Raw genomic sequence first — 16,753 nt, forward strand, 5'->3', positions numbered from 1 at the left:
TTTAATTTTTCTTTTTTTGTCTCCGGCCGCCGGCTCTCCCTGCAGGATCAGTGAAGGTCTCTTTGTCTTTTCCTCAGGAACAGGCGGGGCCAGCCCAAGCCTTTCTGGGGCCCCAAGCAGAGTTTGATTTGGGGGCCCCACCGCCACCTCAGCAGCACCAACACTCAGCAGCGTCCGCTCGGCGTGTCTTTACTCGTCTGAGCAGACAGGAGCTCACAGAGGCTCTGCTGCTGCTTTGCACCTCAGTAAAATAAAGCAGCAGACAATTTGCAAAGTGCAGAACAACAATCACCTATAATTAAAACCAGATAATCTCAATAAACTGGATCCTCTTCAGTGAAGTTTCCCTCTTAAAAAACAGACAATATGTACTGTAAACTGTAAAAATGTATAAATGTAGCAGGATGAATGATATAATTGATGAAAGCAATTACAGACGATATGAAAACCTGCAATAAAATAGTAAAAAAACAAAAAAAAAAAACAGACTATCAAATAAATACTTGACTATTTACTACAATAATGACATGAAATGAATAGAGGAACTTGAAAAAAAAAACCCACCTCAAGCTCTTGTGGGATATTTCAGGCACTCTTGGGGGCCCCCTGGTGGCCACAGGGGCCCTCAGCAGGTGTGCAGTTAGGGCCTCAGAGACATGAAGCGAAGCAGGACAGGGTGATGATGAATCACTGACATGAAGCCCCGTGAGAGAGAAGCTGAAGGTGCAAATCTGAGGTGCATTGAAAGCCTCAGGTCTGCTCTCAGTGCAGCTTTGAAACCTGCAGTAGGACAATGGAAAGTCTGAAGCGTCATTTTAATGGGCCTGCAAGTTGAGAATAACTGACATTTACACTGTGTGTGTGTGTGTGTGTGTGTGTGTGTGTGTGTGTGTGTGTGTGTGTGTGTGTCAGAGCTGTCATCAGTCACTATCAAATAAAGCAGAAATGCAAAGAAATAAAGACACAGACAAATTCATGTCTGCAGAGTGATGCGCTGATGCCTTTGCTGCCAGGAGAAAACACACTTAATGTTATTTGAGTCAAATTATCTTTTGTCTTTAATCTCAGGAGGTGTCCCAGTTAAATTAACAATGTTATTAAATTAAAAAGCTATGCGGTGAAAAGACCCTCATCAGGACCCCCTTCTCAAACACACACTTTACTTTCTCAGAAAAACCGGAAACGCTTTGGATGAGGCTCGACACGGGTTTTATTTTGAAGGCCACGGCCGGAAGCTTAGTGTTTTATTTTCGCCGACTTGACACTGGTCCTGTTTTCTCGGCAACAAACACGCAGCATGTAACCCAGCCAACCCCACCCAGTGAGCCCAGCAGGCAGGCCGGCAGGACGGGGACCATCCCGGGAGCTTCACTGGCGGACAGGTGCAGCGGACACACCTGAAGCAGGTGAGATGGTTCAGGCTCTTCATGTGAAAACTGTCGCATTAAAGGTGTGGATCAGCGGATGATGAGGTGTGTTTTATAAGACCGGCTGTCCTGCAGAGCTCGGGGCTGGAGAGCGGCGTCAGCTCAGATGCATAGCGGTCTCTTACTCACAACAGGCCGAACTCCATTTTAAAAAGCGATCATTTAAAGTTTTCTTTTTATTGGCCGGGATACCGAGAGTGTAGAAAAATGACCCTAGAAGGTTTCATATTCTAAGAAGTCACTCTTCAATTCGGCATATATCTGATCCACCAGGCAGAGTTTAATTTCAATAAATTCTTAAAATTTACATCTATTTGACGTCGCTCTGAGCCGCCCGTCACTGTGCGCGTCAGCTGAAGAGGATACTCGGAGTTAAAGGGGAGCCTAATATAAAAGTCGAAGCCTTGCTTAAATTCGCGCTGCCCGGTGTGTTTACTCTACGCCGAATTGAAGAGTACTTTATATTTTCATAGGAATCATCTTTTATCTTGTTCTACCAAGTACGTGCTCTAAGCAGTAAGCAAGGAAATATTAAAGCTGCAGATTTTTCAACGGAGTCTGGTTGTGGTGTGACATGAAAACACGATCTGGCTGTTTCTGCGCGAGACGGGCACGAGCTGCGGCGACGGCCTCGGGTCCGTTTCCCGTCAGCCCGTCGCTGTTGATGTAATTAATGAAATAAAAGCAGGTGTCAGTGTTTTGCGGCGGCTGGGGGATGACGGTGCGTTGGTTTTCCGTCACCGAGCAGGGTGTGTTTATTCCGCCGGGCGGGCCTGCGGGGGGCGCTGTCCAGCGGCGTGGTGCTGAAACCCTCCGGCCGGTTTTACACGCAGGGGGGCGGAGCAGCGTGAACCTGACACAGCGCTCCCATCCGCAGCAAACTGGAACATTGAAACGTGAATGTCCGCAGAAGAAAACACACATTCATCTTTTTTTTCTCTTGAAAATGTGACGGACTTTTGTTTCCAAATTGTTACAGTGCATATTATTTCATTTAATTATGCCAATTTTCATATTTTTGATATACTTTTCATGTGTTTTTCTTTGAGTCAGGAAGTGTTTGAGCTCCTCCCTCGTAAGGTTGCAGGTAAAATGTTCCTGCTTTTCATGTGTTCATGTTGAACCTCTGTTCCTCCTTCATGTTCCTGCCTTTTATTTCCCTTCAGTCCTCTGGAGTTTCATCTGATCAGCTGCTGGTCACAGTTTGACTTCCCTCAGTGTTTCATTTCAGCACATCACTGATGACTTTCATCTGTTCAGCTCTCCAAGTTTCATTGCTTCTATTGATTCTTCTCATTTATTGATCGATCGATCACATGTATCAGCCTCGTTTAGTCTCAGGGTGCTACATGGAGGAGATTTCAGGGCGGCTGCTCCTGTGCCGTCTACACCAAATTTGTCAGTGTTTTTTTGTGTTTCTTGTGCAGTTTGAATCATCAGCTAAATGCAGGCCAGAACAAACCAGAAGACCGCACCTCAAAATACACCACTGCTCTTTGTACAGTAAAGTTGGCTGGACTTCCCTTGCACAGAGATGAGACAAACATTTTTATCTTTTTATTTACAAAGCCCTTACTGGATAGGCCTACTTGCCACCATATATCTCATCCATGCTGAATCCGACTACTAATACTTACCATACCCGTTCAGCTGACTATTTCTCATTTCAAGTTCCGCGAGTTCACTCTGAGTTTGGAAAAACTGCTTTTAGTTACTGTGCACCAACCTCTTGGAACATTTTTTTGTTTTTAATGTTTTATTTTAAATATTTTAACACTGAATGTATCTTATTGTGTATTTTCATGTTGTTTTTTGTGTATATATATATATATATATATATATAAAATTTATTCATTTATTTATTTATTTTTTGCGGTGCATGTCGACCTCGACATCATTGTAAATGAGGGAAACCTCAATGATCTTCGAGGCTTTAAATAAAGGTTTGATTGATTGATTGATTGATTGATTGATTGAAAATGATTCCATGTTAAAACTGAAGTTTGAGTGTGAGGTTTTTTCTCATTTCCATCAGGTCTATAAGCAGCACCATATTCTGTTTCCTTTTGTGTGTGTGTGTGTGTGTGTGTGTGTGTGTGTGTGTGACAGGAGTATGGGGATGCAGTATGTTCAGGTCAGGTGGTTTTGGAAGCCAGACGCCTCAGCAGCAGATGAAGTGACGACCCTCACACCTTTATTGTGATGTGTTTTTATTGTTAGGACAATAAAAATGGACGTACTGCACCTTTAACTGAAAGAGGCTGAAGAGTCGACATGTGGGAGAAAACTGCTGCTCTGCTGTGTGTGCTGCTGCAGGCCGCAGGTCAGACACTGCTGCGTGTGTGTGTGTGTGTGTGTGTGTGTGTGTGTGTGTGTGTGTGTGTGCGTATGTGTGTATGTGATATTTTTGGTGTATTAATGTCCTGTGAACACCTCTGATGTTACGTTATGATCTTAACAGAATTTATTTTGATAAATAAATGTCGGAGTGTCTCCCCCTCCTTCCTGCTGCACAAGAAGTGATCAGGATCAGGATCAGGATCTGAATCAGGATTAGGATCAGGATCAGGAATCAGGATCAGGATCAGGATCTGAATCAGGATCAGAAAAACTTTACTGATCCCCGAGGGGAAACTGGAATAGTTGCTCAAATTCTCACGAGAAGAATTAAATTATAATAAACAAATATAAAAAATATGTGCATTAGAAATTTGTAAGAACAAACAAACAAGCAAACAAAAAACAAACAAACACACTGCATTAAGTCTAAATGTGTGCTTTAACCCTAAAAAATATTACAGCAAGAAATACAGAAATTAGAAATTGAGCGTATGTAAAAAGTCTCCCCTTACATGCCTGATGTACCCAGCACTGATGAACTGCTGTAACGTCATTTGTTCTTTGTTTCTTGCTGATTTCCGGGTCATTTCTTCATGTTTTTTGGAAGAAATCGAGCCGGTTTGTTCTGGTTTCTGCGGATTAACTGCGTGTGAAGAAATCTGCTGTCAGTCGGGGTTTCAAAGGGTTGAATTCACATTCAGTGTGTGTGTTGCAGCTGCAGTGGCGTCTCCGTGCTGGCAGGGGGCGACCTTGTCGGAGGCGGTGGTGTCCCCGGCGGTGCGGAGCAGCGGGATCCTGCGGGTGCCCGGCATGGCGTCGCTGGCGCAGTGTGTGGCGGCGTGCTGCGACCTGCCGGGCTGCGACCTGGCCTGGCTGTTCGAGGGCCGCTGCTACGTGCTCAGCTGCCGCCAGAGGCAGAACTGCCGGCCCACCGAGCGGCCCGGCGCCGACTCCTACCTGGCCTTCCTGCGGCGAGGCCCCGCCCAGACGCTGGTGCTGCAGTCGCTGGTGCGCGGCGAGCCGTACGGCGGCCGCTGGAGGCTCCCCGCCCTGCCCTCCGAGGCGCCCGGGGACGTGGAGGCGCTGAAGGACCTGGCGCTGCTCGACGGGGCCGGGCGGGACTTCTACGAGCCGGGCGCGTTGGACCTGGAGTATCCAGAGGGAGGCAGCCCGGAGGAGAGGGAGGGGGGTGGAGCAGGAGGAGGCCTGGAGGCGGAGCTGTTTCCTGATTGGCCGCATTTGGAGGGCAGAGACGGACTCAACCAATCAGAGAGTGAGGACGGCCCAACGAGACAGGCGGGGCCGGCGGAGAGCGGCGCCTCGTCAGGGCCGAACCTGAGCCGAGGAGCCGCGAGGCCGACTGGAGCTCCGGTGAGACGCAGCCGCCACCTTCACTGTTTCACAAAAAAACAAGGAAATCACAAAACTCCAAACCGCACGTCACCTCAGTGACTTAAAGTTCACACAGCAGATCTGATCACGAGTCACAGAAGTCAAGTAATTTTTAGAAACAGAGTTTTGCTAAATTGCAGCTGCTGCATCCAGGTGACTGCAGCACATAAAAATAATCCAAAAACAGTTGGCGATGCTATAATAAGTTCAATAAATATGTAAATGTGAGTTTGATAAAGCACATTTTAGTTAAAAGTCTGGAATTGAACTTGATAAAACTGGAAGACGTCCTGAAGCTTTCTGAAAACAAAGCAGATTTGCTGATGACATGATTATTTACCTGTGTGTGTACGTGCGTGTGCGTGTGTGTGTGTGTGTGTGTGTGTGTGTTCTCTCAGACTGAAGTGCAGACCGGCTCTGTTTCCACGCCGCTCACACTGTCGCCACAGAAACCGTCAGCGGCGCCTGACTCCACCCATCAAACCCAAACAAGGACTTCCTTTCCCACCACTGCCCCGCCCCCGCTGCCCAGCCCCACCCCGCCCACAGCCCCGCCCACCCAGCCAGGTAGGCCAATCACAGCGCTGCGTTCACTTTACTGCTGCAGCTCCTGGGAACGTCCAGCAGCCCAGAAATATTTTATTAGTGACGGAATCTGACACAACCTCGATGTGAAGTGATAAATACTTTATAAGACATTTGAATAAGATGTAATAAATACTTTATAAGACATTTGAATAAGATGTAATAAATCAGAGTTGAGTGATGAGAAGGCCTGACTGATGTGTGTTTGGTTCTGAGCCGCAGGGTAAACAGATGTTTTTGTCATAAAGTGCAAAGTTTCGTCTCTGTGATCAACACAGCAGAAGAAAATGCGTCTTCCTGCACTCTGGACGTTGTTAAAAAAATTAAAATGACTGTCATGCATCACTGATGTCATCACCAGAGGGGCGGGGCTTACCAAAACTGCACCAATCACAGGAACTGGCCTTCAAATAGTGTTTAGGTCGTTTTACCTGCTGGGTGTGTGGAGCTAACCCCACCCCTCTGGTGTGCCAAGTCACTTAAAACAAACACACTCATGTTTTCTCTGCAGTTCAGCCCCTGACAGCTTCCCTCGGAGACCCTGTAGAACCAGCGCTGCCCACAGATACAGCTGAGCAGGAGGCTTCAGTCCCTCCTGCACCGCCAACTGGTACCACACACACGCACACGCACACACACACACACACACACACACACTCACACACACAGTGCTTGCAGATGCTTGAATTGAGTTTTGTTTGTTTGTTTATTGTTGTTGTTGTTGTTGTTGTTTACTCTGTGTTGTAAGCTGAGGCTTGTTGCTGTGGTTGATTTCAAACACAGAGCTTTTCATAAAGAGGGCGGCAGCTTCAGTCGAGCTGATGATCCTCTGAGAAAATGACTCAAGTTTGAATGAATGAGTTTGTTTTAATCCACACTGTGTGCCGGGTGGGCGGGGTTTACCTTATAGGACAGGAAATGTAGAACGCCGCAGTGACTCCCTTCTCCTTTCTTTCCTTCTTTCTTTCTTCTCCTTTTCTCTGTATTTTTTTCCTTCCTCTCTTCCTTCCCTTTCCTTGTTTCCTCTCCTTGTCTCCTCAGTTGTAGCGGTGAGCTCTCTGCAGCCCCCCCGCCCCTCCCAGCCGTCGTCAGTCGGGGTCGTGACCCCCCCGCCCCGCCGGGACGTCCTGAACAGCAGCCGTACGTTTTGGTTCAGTTTGGATCAATACTGATCAATACTGATCAATACTGTTTGGATCCCTGACCTCCTCTGCTTCTTAGTCTTTCCCCTGTGTGGTCTGTGTGACCTTTGACCTCTGACCTCTCTGTTGGTTTCTTAATGTTGGAGATGTGAAGTTTGTTTCTCTCTGATGAGACGATCAAACACCAACAACAGCCGAGAGTTTGAGTTTGAGTTTCTTTGTACAAACAATAGAAACAGAATGAATAGAAAAACACATTTTTAGGTGACAAATATAAAACAAACCTCACTGTGACACAGAACTGACAGCCAGAGGACACAAATTAAATTAAAAAAAAGACCCCCCCCCCCCAAAAAAAGATCACCATAGCATCCATTAAGGACACCATAGCAACCGTCAAGCAACACCCTAGCAACCATCAGGAATACCATAGCAACACTCTAGCAACCATCAGGAATACCATAGCAACACTCTAGCAACCATCAGGAACACCGTAGCAACCATCTAGCAACACCCTAGCAACCAACAGGAACACCATAGCAACACTCTGGCAACACCCTAGCAACCATCAGGGAACCCCATAGCAACTGTCAAGCAACAGCATAGCAACCACCTGGAATACCTTAGCAACCATCAGGAACACCATAGCAACACTCTAGCAACACCCTAGCAACCATCAGGGAACACCATAGCAACCGTCAAGCAACACCATAGCAACCACCTGGAATACAACCATCAGGAGCACCATAGCAACACTCTAGCAACACCCTAGCAATGATCAGCAACTGCCAAGCCACCGCCTAGCAACCACTCTGAACACCATAGCAACTGCTTTGTGGAAACAGTTTCAGTGTGTGTGTGTGTGTGTGTGTGTGTGTGTGTGTGTGTGTGTGTGTGTGTGTGTGTGTGTGTGCAGGGCGAGGCCTCAGCTGTCGCTGGGAGCAGCTGAGTGGACCGCCGGTCAGCCTGCAGGACTCGGCCGACCTCCTCGCTCTGAACCTGTCCCACCTGGACACGGGACAGTACACGTTCAGGTGCTGTTCTTGTTCCTCCTGAGCTTTGGGTTCTGCTCAGGAGCTGCTGGGAGGCAGGAGGCAGCACCGAGTGCCCTCTAGTGGTCAGAAATGCTCACTGCAGCTTTAGGCTTCAGTAGATTCTCTGGGAGTCAGTGGTTACACATGCTCTGTAAATAATGTTTATTTGAATAATGTATTATTGTGATGATTATCATAATTATTTCCCTGTCAGACTAACAGGCTCTGCTCGTCTTCTTCTTCTCCTCAGACTGACGGTGTCTGCCGCCGGCTCCTCCCAGGCCTCCTCGCTCACCGCCCCCCCCACCCCCGCCGTGGTGACCTCTGACCCCACCACCATCCCTCCTCCCCCCACGACCCCCCCTCCCCCTGCTCCCCCCACCACTGCCAAGTCAGGTAAACACACACAACAGGAAATACACTCAGATTTACTTGATTTCTAAAGTTTTTATTTTACCCACCCAACAAAATTTATTGCTTTTTATTTTTTATTCTTCTTTTTTGGTAATTAATGGTGGGTTTTTTGTTTTTTTCCTCCTATTTTTTCTCATGCAATTTTTTTGTAGTTTGTTTTTGTATTTTTTAAGTTGTTTTTGTACGGTTCCTGGTGATTTTCTTGTAACTTCTTTACTAATTCCTCGTTATTTTCTGGTGCATTTCTTGCTAATCTGCTTTTGATCTTGTTTCCCATGTTCTTGGAGAGAATAAAGTGAATTTGCTGGATTAAATGTGAACCCAAGAAATCTATCCAGCATTACTGATCTCACTTTAAAATATCATAAATATCATTTTTAACCCTTATAAATACAGTTTTGTTGTAATTTTTTTTTAAAATTTTGTTGTAATTTCTTTCCTAACAAAAGTTCCAGTATTTTTGGTGTTTAATTGTTGTAAAGTCATACGGGTGTGAATGGCTGCACAGTGAAATAATTAAAGAAGCAGTTAAATAGTTAAGATAGTATTAGTTTGAACATGAAGTCAGACGGGCTCCTTCCTCCTGTCCTGCAGCGGGACGTCCTGCTCCCCCTCCTCCCCCCGTGGCGCACGCCAGCGGCAGCCACAGCCTCACGCTGCCCAACAACTCGCTGGTCCTCCGCGGCTCCGTTACCGACGGCGACCAGAGCGACGTTCACTTCCTGTGGGTCCGAGACAGCCAGAGCCCAGCGGCCGGGGTGAGAGCGGCCAAATCCACCAGATTACATCAGATTACAGTAGATCAGATCAGATCTGGCTGCACTGCATCAGGTTGGATTAGATTAGATTACATCAGATCAAACCTGATTTGATTTGATTATTTCAAATCACATGACATCAGATCAGATTAGATGAAATTAGATTTGATTGTATTAGGATGAGACTTTAATGAAGCATCACGTGCAGCTCCAAAACAACAACACAGCTGAACAGGAAGTGCCTCTTCAGGAGGGAGGAAGTGTTTGGTAAACTCTTGTTTAAAGTCGCCATGAAATGATGTCACATGACCTCAACTTCCTGTCAAACAGAGCGTCTCAAACCGTGACATCATCATCCTGCTCTAGTGGCTGGAAATTAAAATCTCAACCAATAAAACCTTCACAAATCTTTATACTTACTTTCCCATCCTCCTGTGCCTTCAAAATAAAAGTGTGTTTCTCTGCCAGACTGCGAGCCTGTTGGTTTGAAACAGGAACTTCCTGTTTGCTGAAGTTGCTCACCGGTGCTTCAACTGGCTGACATTTTTAGATGAACTACTCCTTTAAGCCTTTATGGTTCAGGAAACACACACACACATCTGTTATTTTCTCATAAGTAGCTGTGTGTGTGTGTGTGTGTGTGTGTTGGCAGGACGTCCTGTACGGCTCAGACAGCCAGGCCTCGCTGTACCTGGCCAACCTGGTCGAGGGCACCTACCTGTTCCAGCTGAGGGTGACCGACGCCCAGGGGCGCTCCAGTGTCGCCACGGCTACCGTGGAGGTCCGACCAGGTGAGATGTCAACACGGGGTTTCCCGCAGGGGCCGGTGCTGGTGCTCAGGTGTGTGAACCGGCAGGACGATGGAAGAAGAGGACGACAATAAATCAAACATTCATTAAAGTTAAATTAAAGTTAATTAGCATCATCAGTAACTGGAGGTGCAGCGTTTCATCAGAGCCACGGTCCAGCTGACAGTTTCACATTTTGTTCAGTTTGTTTTGGACATCAGAGAGAAAAAAACACGACTAATGTTTTAATGTCTCATGTTCTCTGTATTTTGTCGTGTTTGAATGAACTTTTTGTTTTCATTCACAGATTTGGGATAACCTACGGAAGCCCTAAAGGGCCATACATAACTATATTTTATTTCCTCCGTTTTCTCGTGATAACGAGATAAATTTCCTCCGTTTTCTCGTGATAACGAGATAATTAAATCGAGAAAACAAAGCGATTGTCTAGTTTATTAAAGCATTGCAGACATCAGTCAGTGTAGCAATGTCAGAAGAGCAGGAGAATATCGATCACCGCATCACTTATCTGTTCAATCAAGGCCTGACACAGGCTGAAATAGCTTTATGCTTTATGTCAGGGGTCACCAATCATGTGCCATGCAGGGCCGAGAGGCTGCAGGTTTTCATTCCAACCAAGACCTCCACCAGGTGATTTCACTGATTAGTTCCTCCTTTCTGATACAAGGTGAGCTAATCAGTGAAATCACCTGGTGGAGGTCTTGGTTGGAATGACCTGCAGCCTCTTGGCCCTGCATGGCAAATGATTGGTGACCCCTGCTTTATGTGTCCAAGGAGACGTCAGTCAGCATGACATGTCACGTATGATGGAAATCTCAGGCCTATCACGTTTCATTCATTCATTCAAAACGGAGGGAAAATATCTCGTTATCACGAGAAAACGGAGGAAATTTATCTCGTTATCACGGGAAAACAGAGGAAAATTATCTCGTTATCACGAGAAAACGGAGGAATTATCTCGTTATCACAAGAAAACGGAGGAAATAAAATATATTTATGTATGGCCCTTTAGGGCTTCCGTAGATAACAACATGAAATCAACAAATATTCTTTAAAAAGACAAAAGTCGACTTAAACAAACCCCTCCAAAATACTTTCAGTATATTCATGTATTCATCAGCTCAGTGTGTGTGTGTGTGTGTGTGTGTGTGTGTGTGTGTGTGTGTGTGTGTGTGTGGCTATAGGGTGTATGTTCGGTTTATGTATACCTGTGTTTACCTGAATCTGCACGTGTGGAGGAGGAGCTTCGTTCTGCACCAGGCTCTGCAGCAGCCTGGAACTGGAAAACCCAGTGTAAACAAGCTTCTGTGTGTGTGTGTGTGTGTGTGTGTGTGTGTGTGTGTGTGTGTGTGTGTGTGTGTGCAGAGCCGGGCGGAGGTGACGAGGTGGAGCTGGAGCTGCTGGTGTCGCTGTCCCAGGTCAGTCTGGCTCAGAGGGACACGCTGCTGCGACAGCTCGCCGCCCTGCTGCACGTCATGGACAGCGACATCCAGCTGAGGGCGCTGCAGGGACACTCCCAGCTCAGGTAGTGGACCAGTCATATTGGAGAATGAGCACAGAGACTTTCAGATGTGTATCCAAATTTACAAATGAGTAATGAGATTGACGGTGAGATTTGATGAGATTTGAGTCGCTATGCTGCTGCTGATGATTTATATGTTGCTGTCAGCAGCTCCGTTTGTATCAGTGCACGACAAAGAAACTAGGACAAGAAACAAAAATGCAAATGTGCACAGAGATTTGTAAAGATGTACTCAGACTCATGTTGTATTTTTTGTGTTGTTTTGTGTTTGAAGCCATGGGTAGCGGCCAGTATAGTTTAGTATAAATCTGAAAGTGACAAAGGAAGGGCAAAATCTCTAAACGCCGTCTTTAACAGCTCGATGCTAATTATTTGCGAGGAGTTGGAAACTGGTCAAAGGAAATATGAGCTCCTGCTGAAATGATCAGAAACCACGTTAAAAAAAAAAAAAAAAAAAAAAAAAAAACTGGATTCAGAGGAAGCCAAGAGTGAATGTTGTCAGTGGAGTGTAATAATACAATGCTGTGTGTGTGTGTGTGTGTGTGTGTGTGTGTGTGTGTGTGTGTGTGTGTGTGTGCAGCACGGTGCTGAGGTTCTCGGTGCGCGGCCCTGACGGGACGCTCTCGGGCTCCAGGCTGGTGTCCGTGCTGAGGAGCCAGCTGCTCCGGGACAAAACCGACTACCTGCTGTTCAGGGCGCTGAGGGTGGACACGGCCCGTGAGTTACACCTGCAGCTCACTGAGGGAGCAGCTCACCGCCCCCTTACTGCAGCAGTGTGCTTTTTAACTTTGACCACAGAAAAAGAAAAAGGAAAATAAACACAACAAAGAACAAACTCAAAACGTCATGTCAGCTGCCCGCGCTCTGAGCTGAGCATTTTGCTTTTCAGCGTAAAAGTTTTTGTTTTTTTTTTCATTGTGTAAATTCCTTTAACTTCCATCTGCCGTGGATCCAAAGCTGAGACTCACTTTTAAGCCACTTTGATTTGATTTGATTTGCAAGTTTTATTTTGAACAACAAAAAAAAACAAAACAACAAACAATGAAAAGTTTGTTCGAAAAGGAGTGGGAAGAAGTTGAAACTTCTCTAATCCCTCCCCTTCTCCGTGCACAAATGATCTACAAATCTATCAATGCTTTCTTAGAAATACTACTATGAATAGACATAATAGTAATAATAAATAAAAATACTACTACTACTACTACTACTACTACTACTACTACTACCACCAGCAACAACAGTAATAACAATAACAATAACAATAACAATGTACATAATTTATGATAAATATTCATCTACATTCATAGATTTCTCATTAGTGTCAGTTCAGACTTCATTAGCCAATCAGAATATTTTATTTCCCGTGTTTTCCTCCAGTGTGTCTGCTGCGCTGCTCGGGGCGTGGCCAGTGTGATCCAATCACCAAGGAGTGTGTCTGCGACCCCTTCTGGACGGAGAACCTGATTCGCCGTTACCTTGGTGACGGGGAGAGCAACTGTGGTAAAGTTTTTTGTTTTGTTTTTACAGATTAAAGGAATAGTTCAGCTAAAAACGGAGTTGTTGTCATGAGGCGGTCCCCGGGGTCTCGGCATGACTCAGCATTTCTTCGCAGTGAGTCAGGACATCAAACTGTCAGAGCAAATAACACGCAAGGATAAATAATTTAAAAAGTCACAACAGAATAAAACAATACTATATGTTTGATTATGAATTAGCAATAAAAACTGAAGGCTTGTTTGATGTATTTCTGAGATTTTGCGATGTTTTGTTCCGTCTGCTCAGAGTGGCGGCTGCTCTACGTCGTCCTGTCCAGCTTCTCGCTCATCGTCTGCATCCTGTCGCTCGGCTGGACGCTCATCTGCTGCTGCAAGAGGTCAGCACACACCTGAGCCTCGTCTGGACATGCTACATATCAGATTTAAAGGAATATTCCAACGTTTTGGGCAAAATACTCTTTTCCCGACTTCCCCAGACTGAGACCAGATGTTAGACACCATCTCCACCTCTGGACGTCCACTGGTTCAGTTCCTATGTGTAGCATTTCCTGTTAGCTTAGCATAAAGACTTGAAGTCTATGGGAGTCGTTAGCCTGGCTCCGTCAGAGTGAAAACATAAACCCTCCAGCAGCTCTGAAGCTGTTTACACGGCGGATCATGACGATCAGGACGATCAGGAGGAGCTGAAATGTACGTCCTGTAGTTGCTGTTAGGTTTATTTTTTCACTTTGTCATTTTCACATCTTCTCTCATTCCAGGGAAGTCGGGAAAAAAGGCTATTTTGCCCAAAACACAAGTATTTGTTTATGCATAAAAGTAGGAAAATTTGACAGCTGTTAATCCTGAAATATATACTGAAATCTGTTACCTTGGAAACAGATTTTAGACAGATTCCAAACACCAGCAGTGCGTGGAATAATATCTGTCAGTGTAATCTTGAGCCAGCTGTGATGTGAGTGTTAGTTATGAGGATATGAGCATCAATGTGAGTGTGAACACGCTGTGCCGCTCAGGAGGAGACGCACCAAAGTGAGGAAGAAAACCAAGTACACCATCCTGGACAACATGGACGAGCAGGAGCGCGTGGAGCTGCGACCCAAATACAGTGAGTCACTCAGCGTCCCGTTCAATCCAACTTTATCGACCAGCACGCCGCGGCGGGACGCAGGGAGCTCCCAGCAGGATAACACGGGGCGTGGAATCTGAATTAGAATAAACACAGAGGAGTCAAAATAACAGCCGACAAGTTTCACTCGGTAGAAACATAAACATTTTCCAAGTGTTTCTGTGCTGACAGTTTGTTTCCTAAATGCCGCTCACGTTCTGTCAAACGGATGAAGATGTTCTCTTAGTTTGCTTGTGTCGTGGAATTCTACAACAAAAACAAACAGTCAGATGGTCTTCAGGCCTTTAATGCTGTGACAGCAGGAGGATCACACACCAAAGCTTGGAGGAAGATTATCAACATGAGGGAGGTGACAGGAAGCTTTTAAGGCCTTCAGATTTTAGATTGATAGATAGATAGATAGATAGATAGATAGATAGATAGATAGATAGATAGATAGATATACTTTATTGATCCCAACCAGGGAAATTCTGGTGTTCCAGCAGCAACAGTAGAAACATACAATAAAGTTAAATAAAATAGATTAAAGACTAAATATATACAATAAAGACTATAAAGACTAAAAACTAAAAATATACAATAAGGGCTAACCTAAGAATATGAGATATGAGATGTGAAATATACAGATGGTAATGAATATGAAATATACAGATGGAATTGAAGTATATACATGATTGTATAGATAAGGAGAGTTAGCATGAAACCATGAAACCAAGAACCAAGTGGCAGAACCCGACGCCCGGAACTGGGATTCAGGAACTAACCGACTTGATTCGGCCTCTTAAGGAATCACCACGTCCCCTCCAGTCTGAAAAACAGTGTGAATGGATATTAACCTAGGATGTAATATATAGATAATAAACAGTTTAAGGTGCTGAGTAATGGAGTGTTAAAAACAGAACAACATATACATACAGTATACTTACATACACTTTGCATGTCTTACGTAGTCAATCAGGTAATAAAGCAATAAAACCTTTCCAGAAACAGACCTCGCTAATGAACAGGCCGAGTCATAAATTCCAGAAAAGCAACTGGTCACCTCTAAATGAGATAAGCTGGCAGAGGGTCTGACCCATCGCAGATACCACCAGCTTCACTCTGAGGTCAGAGGCTAACAATACATGATTTTAATGGGAAACTCCTTCACATTTGTGTTTTGTCTTTTCTTACATTGCAGTGTGTTGAGCTCTCAGGGCCACCGGAGGAAAGAGCGATGAGCAAGTTCATGAGCCAAAATATGAATAAATATCATGAGTGAATATTAACACTGACAGTCTAAATAAAGTCATACCTTCAGTTGTAGTGGAAATAGTGGACGTCCCTTGAGGACTAAACATTTCTCCCGGCGTGTTCGTCTCCCTGCAGGCATCAAGCACCGCAGCACGGAGCACAACTCCAGCCTGATGATGTCCGAGTCGGAGCTGGACAGCGACCAGGACACCATCTTCAGCCGGGACCGTCCCGTGCACAGCAGGAGCCGGGCCAACGCCCAGGCCGCCCGCAACGGGAACGCCTTCGGCTGACGCCAGGTGTCGGGGGGGCGGAGTCGAATCTAAACCGCACGACAGAACCTGACACTTTGGCGACCCCGAGTGGCAGCGAGACACCTCATCTTTGTAAAGCCTGTAGGACTTCATTACCCAGAAACCCCCTGTGGTGAGGTCAGTGAAGTAAACGTCTTCTTGGTGTGTGTTTGCTCGCGCTCGCTCAGCCGTTCAGGAGACACTCTTGTTTTTCGTGTTCATTGGTATCGGTCACTTCCTGTTTGGAGAGGATCTCCAGCCAATCAGCTCGCAGGGATGAGCTCATCAGTTTGGCTGAGGGACGGCGGGACGGACTCAGGAAGCAGGACGCCGACAAAACGCAGTGAAAACGGCCTTGAGGGCTTTTTACTCACCGGACTGAGACGTGTTGTTCTGACTGGAGACGGTGAAGACACGCGTGGACAAACCTCCAGCGTCCTCGCCCTGCAGATTTACCTCAGCTGCATTTTGAAAAACACCTCAGACGGTCAGAGCTGCTGGCAGACTGTTGGAGCGCTTCGAGAATAAAGAGAAGCCAGGAGACTTCCACCGCCTGAGGTCCTCAGAGGTCAGCGCTCCAGACGGCTGCTGGTCGGGATAACTGGCTTTGTTTAGGATAGAATCACCTTTTTCCGACGTCCCCAGACTGAGACCAGATGTTGGACACCATCTCCACCTCTGGACGTCCAGTGGCTCAGTTCCTGTGGGTAGCATTTCCTGTTAGCTTAGCATAAAGACTTGAAGTCTATGGGAGTCGTTAGCCAGGCTCTGTCAAAGTGAAAAAACAAACCTTCCAGCAGTTCCAAGGTGTGTATTTCAAATCCTCACGATCCCACATCTATGCACATTGTATACATCGATGCACACTGGTTTTTATTATCGTCTATTATCAGCTATTTATCATCTGTTTATACTGTAAATTTGCACATTGCCCACATCTATGCACATTGTATACGTCGATGCAATGTTTTGTTTTTTTTTTGTTTTGTTTTTTTGCACATTGTTTTTTTGCACATCGGGTACTTAGATCTTTAGATCTCGAGTGTCATCTTTTATTCTTTATTTTTTATATTCTTTATTATTTTTATTATTCTTTATTTTTTTTTAATTTACTTAATCTTGTACTCTGTGGATATTGCTGAAAACTGTGAATTTCCTTTGGGATGAATAAAGTATCTATCT

The 16,753-nt window shown here is 45.5% G+C and overlaps 1 protein-coding gene across 1 annotated transcript; it reads left to right on the forward strand.

Annotated features, from left to right (window-relative positions):
* The first annotated feature begins 1,270 nt into the window (after window positions 1-1,270).
* kiaa0319 (KIAA0319 ortholog) lies at window positions 1,271-16,246 on the forward strand. Its single transcript, XM_030073201.1, has 16 exons — window positions 1,271-1,406; window positions 3,648-3,750; window positions 4,483-5,138; window positions 5,558-5,726; window positions 6,256-6,354; window positions 6,786-6,884; window positions 7,803-7,920; window positions 8,171-8,316; window positions 8,929-9,092; window positions 9,745-9,883; window positions 11,267-11,426; window positions 12,004-12,140; window positions 12,801-12,923; window positions 13,206-13,296; window positions 13,933-14,024; window positions 15,414-16,246. Exons 2-16 carry the CDS (start codon window positions 3,702-3,704, stop codon window positions 15,569-15,571), a joined length of 2,400 nt encoding a protein of 799 aa, XP_029929061.1. The 5' UTR covers window positions 1,271-1,406; window positions 3,648-3,701; the 3' UTR covers window positions 15,572-16,246.
* Window positions 16,247-16,753: the final 507 nt, after the last annotated feature.

Source organism: Myripristis murdjan, chromosome 16 (assembly GCF_902150065.1).
Source record: "Myripristis murdjan chromosome 16, fMyrMur1.1, whole genome shotgun sequence".
Classification (NCBI taxonomy): domain Eukaryota; kingdom Metazoa; phylum Chordata; class Actinopteri; order Holocentriformes; family Holocentridae; genus Myripristis; species Myripristis murdjan.

Coding starts and splice junctions, on each gene's coding strand:
- kiaa0319 (XM_030073201.1), top strand. CDS start 3,702: ATGTGGGAGAAAACTGCTGCTCTGCTGTGTGTGCTGCTGCAGGCCGCA. Junction 6,885..7,802: donor GGACGTCCTGAACAGCAGCC/GTACGTTTTGGT, acceptor GTGTGTGTGCAG/GGCGAGGCCTCAGCTGTCGC. Junction 7,921..8,170: donor ACGGGACAGTACACGTTCAG/GTGCTGTTCTTG, acceptor TCTTCTCCTCAG/ACTGACGGTGTCTGCCGCCG.